General features: G+C 31.1%; 2 protein-coding genes across 3 annotated transcripts; both read left to right on the forward strand.

Annotated features, from left to right (window-relative positions):
- Nucleotides 1–745: 745 nt before the first annotated feature.
- Nucleotides 746–5,253, forward strand: LOC108329763 (aspartic proteinase-like protein 1). Its single transcript, XM_017564127.2, has 10 exons — nucleotides 746–1,286; nucleotides 1,387–1,525; nucleotides 2,183–2,421; nucleotides 2,548–2,775; nucleotides 2,874–3,012; nucleotides 3,085–3,155; nucleotides 3,296–3,395; nucleotides 4,335–4,395; nucleotides 4,516–4,587; nucleotides 4,765–5,253. Exons 1-10 carry the CDS (start codon nucleotides 1,003–1,005, stop codon nucleotides 4,995–4,997), a joined length of 1,566 nt encoding a protein of 521 aa, XP_017419616.1. The 5' UTR covers nucleotides 746–1,002; the 3' UTR covers nucleotides 4,998–5,253.
- Nucleotides 5,254–9,914: 4,661 nt separating this feature from the next.
- Nucleotides 9,915–11,031, forward strand: LOC108328586 (heavy metal-associated isoprenylated plant protein 23). 2 transcript variants are annotated; one of them, XM_017562464.2, is made up of 3 exons: nucleotides 9,915–10,048; nucleotides 10,196–10,415; nucleotides 10,504–11,031. In XM_017562464.2, exons 2-3 carry the CDS (start codon nucleotides 10,253–10,255, stop codon nucleotides 10,800–10,802), a joined length of 462 nt encoding a protein of 153 aa, XP_017417953.1. In that variant the 5' UTR covers nucleotides 9,915–10,048; nucleotides 10,196–10,252; the 3' UTR covers nucleotides 10,803–11,031. The 2 variants fall into 2 exon arrangements, with proteins under 2 accessions (XP_017417953.1, XP_052728208.1); XM_052872248.1 differs by lacking the exon at nucleotides 9,915–10,048 and having other exon boundaries at nucleotides 10,097–10,415.
- Nucleotides 11,032–12,638: the final 1,607 nt, after the last annotated feature.

Here is a 12,638-nt window from a genome sequence, read left to right on the forward strand (position 1 = left end):
ACATTTAGAAGAAAAAAGTGTAAATGTTAACAAATTAATTTGAGGCTATACGTACTTAAGCTTTAGATAAAAATGAAAATTTTTAAATTATGATCGCTACTTCCTATTTATTATCATATGTTTTAAAACACTACTCCTTATAGAGTTAAATTGGTCAAAGAAATAGTTGGATCCATAATTATTTGTGTTTACCTTTTGAAGATTTTTTTCTTTGAGTGAGAGGGACTTTATCCCCTACCCACACCAGACATATACTTACAGTCCAGGTAACTATTTAAGTTTAAGATACTTTGACAATATTTTAATATCATCTATATGTCATTCTATAATTGGTCTATTTTGGTGTTTATAATTATTATTATTGATTATTAAATAATTTTGAACCAATCGCATAATAATACATAGATGATGTTAAAAAAATATTGTCCAAGTATCATTATCCTTAAGTTTAAGTTTATTCTTGATGTAACGAGATTAAATAAGAAGCTTTTGCCTCGTATGCTTGTTTTGTTTTTTTATTTCGTAAAAGGAAAGGAATGAAAGTAAGTGCGGGGAGCCCACAGTTGCAAAGACAAATCAAGACTGGCGATAAAAGCCCGTTTTATTCTCAAGCACGTAAAGACACGGTGGGGCCACCAGGCGTGACGTTTCGCTTCGTGGCGGTACTGTTGTGCGCTTACTCCTTCTATCCTAATCATCATTTTCAACCATCACTATTTCAAACACTAATCATATCACATCCAACAACTTTCCCCGTTAATTAAGCGCTCCTAAGTTAAATTCCTACTGCCAACCAAAAATGCACCACTTTCTTTCTCTTTGTTTTATCCACTCACACTCTCGTTCTCGCTCTCGCTCCCACACACAGCCACACAGGGACGAAACGATCGATGACGATGATGAACACTGCGCACTCTCGCTTCACTAGTTAACACTAATCGTCATACTTAATCCGTTTCAACGAGGCATCGGAACAAGTGCTTGTGCCAGATCTCGATCTCGATGCGGTGGCGGTTGCTGCTATTGTTGTTGTTGGAGCTAACGGCACGCGCAATGCCGCTTCCGGTCATGTTTTCCGCGCGCCTCGTTCACCGCTTCGCTGATGAAATCAAACCGGTTCGAATTCCGACCGGCGACTGGCCAGACCGGAAGAGCTTGCGCTACTACCAGATGCTTCTCGCCGACGACATTCTCAGACGCAAGATCAAACTCGGAGGCGCTCGCTACCAGCTTCTGTTTCCTACTCACGGTAGCAAAACATTGTCGCTCGGCAACGACTTCGGCTGGTGATAATACTAATCCCTAACTCGTCTCTCTTCTGTTTTTTCTCGTCGTGCTAAACGACGTGGTTTTTAATCTTATAATGTATGTATCTCTGGTGATTAGGTTACATTACACGTGGATTGATATAGGAACACCGAGTACTTCGTTTCTTGTGGCGTTGGACGCTGGCAGTGATCTTCTTTGGATTCCGTGTGACTGCGTACAGTGTGCTCCATTGTCATCTAGTTACTATTCCAATCTGGTATGAATACGGTGCCTAATATATCTCTTCTCTGATTTCTCTTACCATGTAAAGTTACTGTGATTAAGCGTAATGTTACCATAGTTCTTGAAACTAAGGAAGTTTAAAATTAGTCTATGAAATTTCTTGTTGGTTGATCTAAACATGTTAGTCTCTTAAGATATGTTAATATTGTCATTTAACGCGCATTTTTTTTAACTCTACACTAACGTGATTGGTGATTTTGAACTCTCATGTATTTTGTTTGAGGACTAATGTTACTAGGCTATACACTTTCAGGAACTAATATGTTGGTTTACGCGACTATCTAACATATAGCCTTAATAACTTAATGCAATAATACAATATTTGGTTTTATTAGCTTGTTTTATTGATTATTTGAAAAATAGTTGATGATGATTGTGAATCCTTGATCGGATAAGGTTATTAATACACTATTTGATTGTTAGCTTGTTTTAGTAATTGTTTAGAAAATAGTCAACATGCGAATTGCAAATCCTTGATTGGATAAGGTTTCAATTGGAGTGGAATATGACAATCTGACACCTTTCTGGGTGCAATTGTTCAGTGAGGTTTAGAGTCTATAACAGGTTTAGCACTTATTTCCAATAATTGATTGGCAGGTGCTCCTTCACATATGGGGCATCTATTATGCAGGATAGAGATCTGAATGAATATAGTCCGTCTCGATCGTTATCCAGTAAGCATCTATCTTGCAGTAATCACTGGTGTGATAATGGTTCGAATTGTAAAAGTTCCCAGCAGCAGTGTCCGTACATGGTCAGTTACTTGTCAGATAATACATCGAGTTCTGGATTGTTAGTTGAGGACATACTGCATCTTCAGTCTGGTGGCGGTTTATCAAACTCCTCTATTCAGGCTCCAGTTGTTCTTGGGTGTGGCTGACTGCCCTGTCCTTTTCACTCCAATATCACTTTGCCTGATGATGTTTTTACCCTCCTTGTTCTGAAAAGCAAGTTTCCTCCTGGTTTTGTCTCTGATGTCTGTTTTGTTGAATGCAGGTGTGGTATGAAGCAAAGTGGTGGTTATTTGGATGGGGTTGCCCCCGATGGTCTATTAGGTTTGGGACCTGGGGAGAGTTCTGTTCCAAGTTTTCTTGCCAACTCAGGATTAATCCACAATTCCTTTTCCTTGTGCTTTAATGAAGATGATTCTGGTAGAATGTTTTTTGGGGACCAAGGACCAACCATCCAACAGTCTACCCCGTTCTTGCCTTTGGATGGATTATAGTATGGAATTCTGTGCTTTAAATTAGTTTACCATGTTTCACTGAACTAAAAAACGTAGAAAATGCTGACATGCTAATGATTGTAAATCTTCTGGTCAGTTCAACATACATTGTTGGAGTGGATTCATCTTGTGTTGGGAATACTTGTCTTAAAATGACAAGTTTTAAAGCACAGATTGATAGCGGAACGTCTTTTACATTTCTTCCTGGCCATGCTTATGGAGTAATAGCCGAGGAGGTACTTTAGTTTTCTGAATTCCATAATTATAAATTTCTCCTCAGTGTTTTCATATGATTTTATTTGTAATAGTTTGATCAACAAGTAAATGGTTCAAGATCTAGCTTTGAAGGATCTCCTTGGGAGTATTGCTATGTACCCAGGTGAGTTTTCTTGATAGATATATGTCTGTCTGTCTCTCTTTCCTCTACTTGTGTCTCTTTGGACCATGATTTCCTAATTGCTGGAGATTTCTAGTCTCTTTGACAGCTTTATTCATTTATTATTGTTATTTTTCGGACAGTTCACAAGAGTTGCCAAAGGTTCCCAGCTTAACTCTCGTGTTCCAACAGAATAACAGTTTTGTGGTCTATAATCCCGTGTTTGTATTCTATGGCAATGAGGTGGGTGTGAGTGAAGTGATCCTGCACTAAGGTTTTTAAATTACAATTAACTATGAATCATGATATAAGAGGATTCATTAGTGTTAGAATATTTCCAATTATTCCTTTGATATTTTATTGCTAACCTCTTACTTACTTAACAAAGAAGGTATTAAATGCTTTTATGAAATTAAATGCATTTTTTTTTTACTTATTGCTTTCTTTATAAATTATCAGAAGGATTAATAATAGAAGAGGACATGTCTTTTTTTATTTATTTATTATTGTATCAACTAATTATTTTGCAGCGAGTTTCGGTTGAGAAGTATTTTTTGTAGCCCATGAGAAAAAAAGTACCAAGTGTATTTTTGAACATATATTTTGTACGTGGGCACCTAATGAATATATTCTCTCCACTTTGTCACAACTAATTGAATTTTTGTATCAAAATATGGTTTTATTTATACAGAATATTTTTCACCACCATTTTGTCCCAATTCCCAAGGTTCGCCTTTTTTTTATCCCACTTTCATGCTTATTACTGTGGCCAGACAGATGTCAACTGCTTTGAATCTTCACGTCTGTGTCCAATTGTTCTAATGATGCAGTGCATGAATTTATTGGACAATTGAATTGTAACAATTTTTGGTTATATTATTTTCCTAGGTGGCGAACCAACTTTCTACGGATACATAAGTGGGGCAACTGTTCATTTGTTGTCATGTGAAAATATTTTCTATTAAATATTATGGTTTGTAGGGATTGCTGCATTGATTTAGCATGTTAAAACTTGCTCATGTAAATATTTTTTCTAGGAATGTGCAGCATCCATTTAATATGTTATTAGGCATTGTTCTCTGCAAAAAGAAAACTCAGTTTTTCGAATAATACTTGTAGAAGGGAAGAAGTGGCGATTTCTCCTGTAACAGTTCTAGATAAATTAGGTACCTTTTTGTGCAGGGAGTCATTGGATTTTGTTTAGCCATCCAGCCAACAGAAGGGGATATGGGAACAATTGGACGTAAGTTATTTTCGTAGTCAATGTCTACTGATTACCCGTACTCTGAAATATTGTATATAGTATACCGTATTAGTTATTGAAGGATACTTTAATCTTAAAACTAATAGAATCTTTTCACAGAGAACTTCATGATTGGATACCGTTTGGTATTTGATCGGGAAAACAAGAAGCTAGCGTGGTCACGCTCAAATTGTGAGTTTTATTACTTTTGAGTTTATGAGCTTAATATATTTTATAGTACTATCATTCTTCTTAGGCAAAGAAGCTGACTTGGTTTCTTTGCCATTTAACTGATGCAAAGGCTTTTTTCAAATAAAAAACCCTTACGCTGCCTGTTTTCACTTTGGTTATGTCACCTTGGATGCGTAGGTCAGGATTTGAGTGTAGGTAAGAGGATGCCCCTTTCTCCAAATGAGACTTCACCAAACCCATTGCCTTCAGATGAGCAACAAAGAACGAACGGGCATGCAGTTGCTCCAGCTGTTGCTGGAAGAGCTCCCCACAAATCTTCAGCAGCTTTATCTCGGATGAATTCATCGTTCCGGGTATATTGGCATTGCTATTTCTTTCTTCTATTTCAACTCGTGTCTGCCTCTTACTGAGAGCATCGCATTCTTATTCTTATATATGTCTTGATAGCGTTACATGTATACCAAGTCTGTATCCATTTTGTCCCCCTAGCTTTGTAAGTATTTTAGATCTCACCATCTAATGCTGTTTTTTTCAACCTTGCCAGCATGTTAGATTCCTAAAACTCGTACTGGACTATTTATCTGTCAACCCCGTTTTCGGACGGGTGAGCTTATGTAAATTAATACGCTTGGTGTTATCCTAAAGACAATTCATTTTTTCAATCAACTAGTTTGTATGTTACCCTGTTGATTACGTTAATTCAAACGGTCTGAATAAATGTGAAACCTGGACTTATTTATCCAAAAATCTTGGAATCATTTTGTCGTTTGGTGTATGAAAATCAGATTGGTAATCAAAGCTAATGGTTCTTGCTAAGAAAGCTAGTTACAGTGCAAATTTAATAGGAGCATATTTAGTTTAGTTTGGTAAGCGTGGTGCACTGGTCTTTTGCATTTCGACATAATGAGCCATAAAGTGTAATATAAATATAAGCTGCTAATTTTTAGATAAATTATTATCTTAGTTATGATAAGTGTGAAAAATCAAAGTAATAGACCGATTGGCTTAATGAGTAAAAATTTATAAACATTGAGAAAGTAGTGTATGTACAGGTAATATAATATTTTTTGTTATCATTTGGTAAGTGTATGATTCTGTTAGTCAAACACTTTTAGTTGCATTGTCTAAACTAACAACATATGTACATATTTTGAAAATCTGACATGATTATGTGTATTAGATGTGCCCAAAATTACTTAATTACTGATTGTTATGAAATTTAAGTTTTTTTTTATTTTGATAATAATTATCTTAAAAATAATATAAAGTTTTTTAATTAGTTTGTAATGTAAAAACTTAAAATAATAGTTCAAATTCAAAAACATTAACATCCTAAACTTGGGCAGAGTAAACAAATTGTAAAATATTTTACATTTATACATAAAATTCATGTTTATGATTTTTTAAAATATTTTAGAGATAACTTATTTCTAGGAATAGATTCAGTGATTTTTTATTTTTTATTTAAGAAAAGTTATGTAATTCTGTTCTTTTTTATATTTTATTTTGAAAAGTTATATTTAAAAAAAAATTAAAGTTTACAACACATGAAAATTAAGAGAATTTATATTATATTTTCTAGAAAAAAAAAATCACTGAACCATCATCTATTCAGTCCTGTTGTCGTTGTTATTATTTGTTTTCTTTTACGCAGCTTTCTTTTAAGAAACATTAGCATTTGTGAGTGTATGGCAGCTAAAATTTGACTTCTATACATTATTAACCTAGCTACTCCCCGTTGCTTTTTATCTATTTCAATTCTGAAAAGAAAAGAATTTTAATGATATATTTATTAATTTTATTATACTTTTAGTTTTTATAATTATTTTTAAATAATTTGTACATGTTAGTATCTACCTTTCATGACAATTAAAAAAAAATAGATATTATATAATTATTGAAATAAAAAATATGACAACAATTTATATTAAAAACATAGAAATCAATATGAACCGCCAATTATAAAAATAAATTCTTTTTATTATAAAGAAGAAAAGAAACTAAAAATAGTAGAAAAATACTTCATATGTTAAAAAAAATCATTTTATATATAATTAAATTGTAAGTATTTAAAAGGTTTAGTTCTACACTTTTTTATTACAACTTAACTTCAATATAATATATAATAAATAATATATTAAATTATCTTATTTTCATTATATATATATATATATATATATATATAATATAAAGTTATAAGTTGATATATAACAAAATATAAAGTACTTACAAACGCAAATTCCACTTGTAAATTATAAAACTAATTTTAAAAATTTGAGAAATTAAAAACCAAAGTTTATGATTTAAAGATGTTAAGAGCCCACGGATTCTAACCTCAGCATATTATTAAATTAAACATGAGTTTATTTATTGGGTGATGATACAAATACCACACTTTTATTTCTACACTTATTCAACACAACAAAATATTTTTTTAAATATAAAATAAATTTAGATGAATAAAGTACAAAATTTAAAATATTAATTTTTTTATTAAGTGGTAAATAAGTATAGGACAATTCAAAATTGAGAGGTGTATGTTTATAATTTTTCTTATAAATTACTAAGTAATACGTTGGCATTGGAGCCATGGGGAAGTAGCTAAAAAGGTATGCTCGCTCATGAGCATCCAAAGAATTTAAACTATACAGACAGCCATTATATAGCTGCTAATCTTACAGGTGAATAACTTTAAACTTTAAACATTGAACTATACAAAGCAATTTCCTGCCCTTCAGATTATTTTTATTGGAGTATAAACGTGAATATGAGTTACATATTATATCAAAATGAATAAAATTCCATAAACTTAACATTTTAAATTTTTAAGATTTTGAATTAAATACAATTTCACTTGTATACTATATTTGTATCTCGTTCATAGAAATCTCCGAGAGTAGTTTTTTTTTTTTTTAATTTTCCACATTTTTCATTATCTATCTCGTGACAATGGTAAATCTTTCCTTAAATACACAAAAAATAAATAAATTATAGACACACTAAAGAAGAAGTGTGATTTTTTGTGTGTGATAATAGCGTGTAACGACTTCTAAGGTAATTTAGCTCCCATTTCCTAGTTAAAAATAGTCCTTTTATGATGAACTAAGAATTATTTACAATCCAAAAGCTAGAAGAAAGCAGGTGAATATATCAATCATATGCTTCTTCGTCCAAATTAAAATCTAAACACGAGATATGGATAAGTTATATAAAAATGGAAGTCTCATTTTTTCATGATCAAGTTTCTAAAAGCAAGAAGGAACTATTATATACTAACCATGGTTCTATTTCAGTTTCACACCTGGTTTATCTTCTTATTTTTTTCGGGTAAGTATGGTATGATTAAACTCCTTACTCTCTTTTGATCTCCAGTTCAGTATATTATTTGTACAACTCGTGTCCATGTTTTTTATTAGTCGGAGATTTCACTTATATATTTGCTATAAATTTATGTTTTCAGTTTTAATTCCAAAGTGTTTAAAAATCCACAATGAGTTGATCTATTTTTCAATAAATTTCTTTAGTTTTAAGCAAACAAATAAATAAATAAAGTTATGTTTTTTTAGAAAAAATATAAATAACTTTTGAAAAAGTTAAAAGCTTAAATGAATTTGAACTTGTCAATAGGATTGTTTTTTTTAGTATGCTATGATTTTTTGAATTGGGTATTAAAAAATACAATATTTAAGTCTCGGAATAACATTTATCTGTATTTCATCTTTAGTAAATTGGTATTGACTCTTTTATTTAATCTCTGAAATATATGGTTCTCCAAATTATCTTTTACCGTAATATAATATTTGATCAAGATTATAAATAATTTAATAAATATTATTCTTTAACCTTTTAGATAATCTAATACATGTTTTAAGTTAGTGGGTATATATGGTCACTAGAACTTATGTATGTAATATAGAAGGACCTCAGATATTTAATTTATTAGTTACCTAATTTTTAAAATAAATTACTAAATATTAAAAAATAATCATATATCAGTCCTTCAAATTTAATTAAGGCAAAAGTTAATTTTAACTCATGATAAAATTAATTTATTTTATTTCTTCAACAAGTTACTGCTTGTTAACATTTTTTATCCCTTTTTTTCCTCCCACTTTTAGTTGCATTTTCTTATCCTTTTCTCAGCAGTTTTGTTTTCCAAAAGCGAGACCGTGCTTTCAGTTGTTTTTTTTTTCTAATTACAACATCATACGATGAGTTACGTAAATGATTCAAATTGCTTCTTTTGGTTCCCTTGATAGAGATATCCCAGCAACAACACAAAAGAGAAAATGCTGGTTTCACATTGAGAATCAAATATCCTAAATTCAAAGATGGGAAAAAGTGAAAGAGGAGACTAATTACGACTAAGAAATTGCTTACAAAATGATTATTCAAACTTTTGTAGACAATGACATTATAGCAGATATATATACTTTCAGAAAATTGTTTATAGAATTTAACGTAATATGGTTTTTTAGAAAGCGTTATTCATATTGCCACAACGCTTAAAAGTAATGGAATTTAAAAAAAAAAATAGGGTTATCGCTAATTGTATTTAAAATTAAGACAAATGGTGTTTCCTTTTCTACATTCATTCTACAACAAACAACCGTATATATTAATATTTTATTGAAATATTTCATTTTATTAAAAAAAAATACTGTATGTATATTTACTCTACAACTTTTAGAAAACTGAAACTCAAAAAGGAGTTTGATATAAGGAATCTAACCATGCATGATTTTATGACTTTTTATTTATTTGTCTACACTTATTATATATATCTGTTTTTTTTTTTATCTTTCTCTTCTCATCACATCAAATAATTTATAAATCTATTATTTTTTAAGGTATATATTAAGTATTGATGTAGTTTTTTTTATATGCATGAATATTTTTTGTTTTATTTTAGCTCGAAAGATATCCTCATTTTGTATGCAAATTGAATCTGAATCATTATTCAATGTTACATTATATATGTTGTTGATTCGGGAATCATAGTCGGTGACTGCTTTCAGAGTTTCACTTTCGTCCTTCATAAATTATTGTTGTTCCATTTGAATTGAAGTCACAATCAGAGGGTTCTCATGAGCTGTCATTTGAAGTGTCAATATATCTGTAACAGATAACTTTGTCAAGTGTCAACTGAACCACAAGCACTGCAATAATTTTTACTATTTATTTGCGAACGAAAGATACGCATAATACATGAACCTGTTTCTTCTTATCTGCTTTCTTCAACCCCACGTCATTTTTTTCTCCATTCACAAGTTAAAACCCATTTTAAGGTTCTTGTTCCACTACTGCCGTAGGTACGTAGGCTCACTCACCTTTCCATTCATACATACATATAATTCAATCTGCTGCTCAAAGGCTTTCAAATAATTACATGGCCCGTGGTAAAAATATCTCTAAGGTTATAATAAGTAAAAAAAAGTTCTTCATTTTGGATCATTAGAAGGTAAGTAAGGAATCTTTTTCTGTTTTTCAACAAAGTTCTTTGTAACTTCTTCTGCTTTTCGTCCTTTTGCTTTTCCTATATATACTCTTATAGTCTACTTTCATCTCCAACACCATCAAACTTCAACCCTTCTCCTACCCACTCAAGAACTTCAAACCTTGCTTTCATATCCATTGGCAAGGTTTTGAGGCTAAATACATATCAATGGGAGTTGGAGATTACTTGTCTGATCTAATGGGCACTGGTAGTGGAAGCCGCCAACACAGCAGCAATAGCAGAAAGCAATTGCAGACCGTAGAGCTGAGGGTGACGATGGATTGTGATGGCTGTGTGCTCAAGGTTAAGAAAACTCTCTCTTCGTTAGATGGTAAAGTAACGTTTTTTCCCTCTGTTTTGTTCTTATACTTAGCTTCTATTAACGTATATGATGAAGGTAAAAAGTGGTGTAAGTGCAGGAGTAGAATCAGTGGAGATAAACAGGAAACAGCAGAAAGTGACGGTGACTGGTTATGTGGAAGCAAACAAGGTGCTAAAGAAGGCGAAGTCAATAGGGAAGAAGGCTGAGATATGGCCTTACGTGCCTTACAGCATGGTGGCAAATCCTTATACTGTTCAAGCTTATGACAGGAAGGCTCCTCCGGGTTACGTGAGGAGAGTGGACAACTCTGCCACCATTGGAACAGTGACAACTTATGGAGATCCATACACCACCATGTTCAGTGATGAAAACCCAAATGCATGTTCCATCATCTAGAAACTGGACAGAGACAGAGACAGAGAGATTATGTTATAAACAAGTGCTCTTTTACTGTTTTTCACACGGCACTGTATATTTTCAACTTTTAAATATAGTTTGCTTTAGTTTCAATCTTATATATGGTGTGTAGTAATGTGAAGAGATGTTCTTGTGATCCTTTGTTTTTGTTAACTATTTTGTTTCAGTCAATACACTGAACCGTACTTTGTGGTAGTTTTGCAGCGCGTTGTCTTTGATTGACGTTGGTTGTTACTTGTTTAAGGAGGCAACCTTAGCTTTTTTTTTGCAGGCATACGGGAAAAGAGTAATAGTATTATGATATATTTTTATCTTTATTTAACAATAGAGTATAAGAATAAAATGGTAATTTTGTATTTAAAAAAAAAAGAAAAAGAAAAATAAATAAAAATATTGACATTTAAATGTAAAAAAGTTAGGTATGTCAAAATAATATTTTTTACATGAAAACTGAAGCTGGATGCAGCAGATTCCTGACATGTGGAATCACAAATTTGCATTTCTGAGAAATACAACCTTATGAACTTGTTTTTTTATTTCCCAGTAAAGTTAGTTTGTGCTATAATTAGTAAAACTGATTTTGAATGAAAATAAGAATATTATTTATAATTGTCAAAATTGATTTCAAATATAATTGATGATGATATTGGAAGTCTCGTCTGATAATAAGAGAAGTTTATAATATATAAATATGAATATAAATTTTATTTTATAAATCCATATTATTTATTAATGCATAATACACTCTTTCGTGATGAATAGTTTTTATCTAGGAATAATTTTTCTATTATTGTCCTTTTGAATAACTCTTTGAACATTCAACATCTTCATAATTACGATAATTATTTTCCAAGTTTTCTTTGACAATATAGGGTTAAATATGTTTTTAGTCCCTAAACTATTGGCCGTTTCTGATTTTCGTCCCTCTTTCAAAGTAAGGTACGATTTGGTCCTCAATCTTTAAAAAACGTTCGTTTTAGTCCTCAAAATTTTGTTTTTAGTCCTCGTTTTAGTCCTCAAAACGTTCGTTTTTTCGACTAAAACGAACGTTTTTTAAAGATTAAGGACCAAATCGTACCTTACTTTGAAAGAGGAACGAAAACCAGAAACGGCCAATAGTTTAGGGACTAAAAACATATTTAACCCGACAATATATCACAAATTTGTAGAGAAATGCAGTCACTAGAATAACATATTTAAAAAAAATGAAATTTTGTAGTCATGTAATAATGTGACATCTCACTAAAACAAGAATACACTAAAGTACATAAAACATAATACAAAGAGTAAAATTATGTATTAGTAAATTAACTTGCCAAGTCAAACCTCACTAAAAACAAAAATGTCTTTTATTAGAAAACATGGAAATTTTAAAGAAAATAAAAAACATATAAAATAAATTGAGTTTAAGCTAAGTCCAAAACTTCATCTCGTCATGAAAACTTAATTTATTTTATATCATGAGTTGTCTAATTATATAATATACCTTTAGAGTTACATGATAAAATCACAGTGATGTCTATCAAGTTCAAATACACTGAAAGATAAAATATATCATAAAATGATAAAAATGTGCTTTTATATCTCAACAACAAATAACATAAACAAGACATTACTAAAAATTTATTCCATTTGTTTTTTTTTTGGACGAAATTAAATAACGATAATAAAAAATATTAAGAAGTAAAAGTTTGGAGATGGTTTTAGAAAGAAATAAAAATAAGACAAAGTTTGTTGTATAAGTAGTAGTAAGAGGGATATTCCGTACACCATCCCACGTTCTCTTTTTACTATCACATTTTTAAAATTTGAAAA

The sequence above is a fragment of the Vigna angularis genome, chromosome 2 (assembly GCF_016808095.1).
Source record: "Vigna angularis cultivar LongXiaoDou No.4 chromosome 2, ASM1680809v1, whole genome shotgun sequence".
Taxonomy (NCBI): Eukaryota; Viridiplantae; Streptophyta; class Magnoliopsida; order Fabales; family Fabaceae; genus Vigna; species Vigna angularis.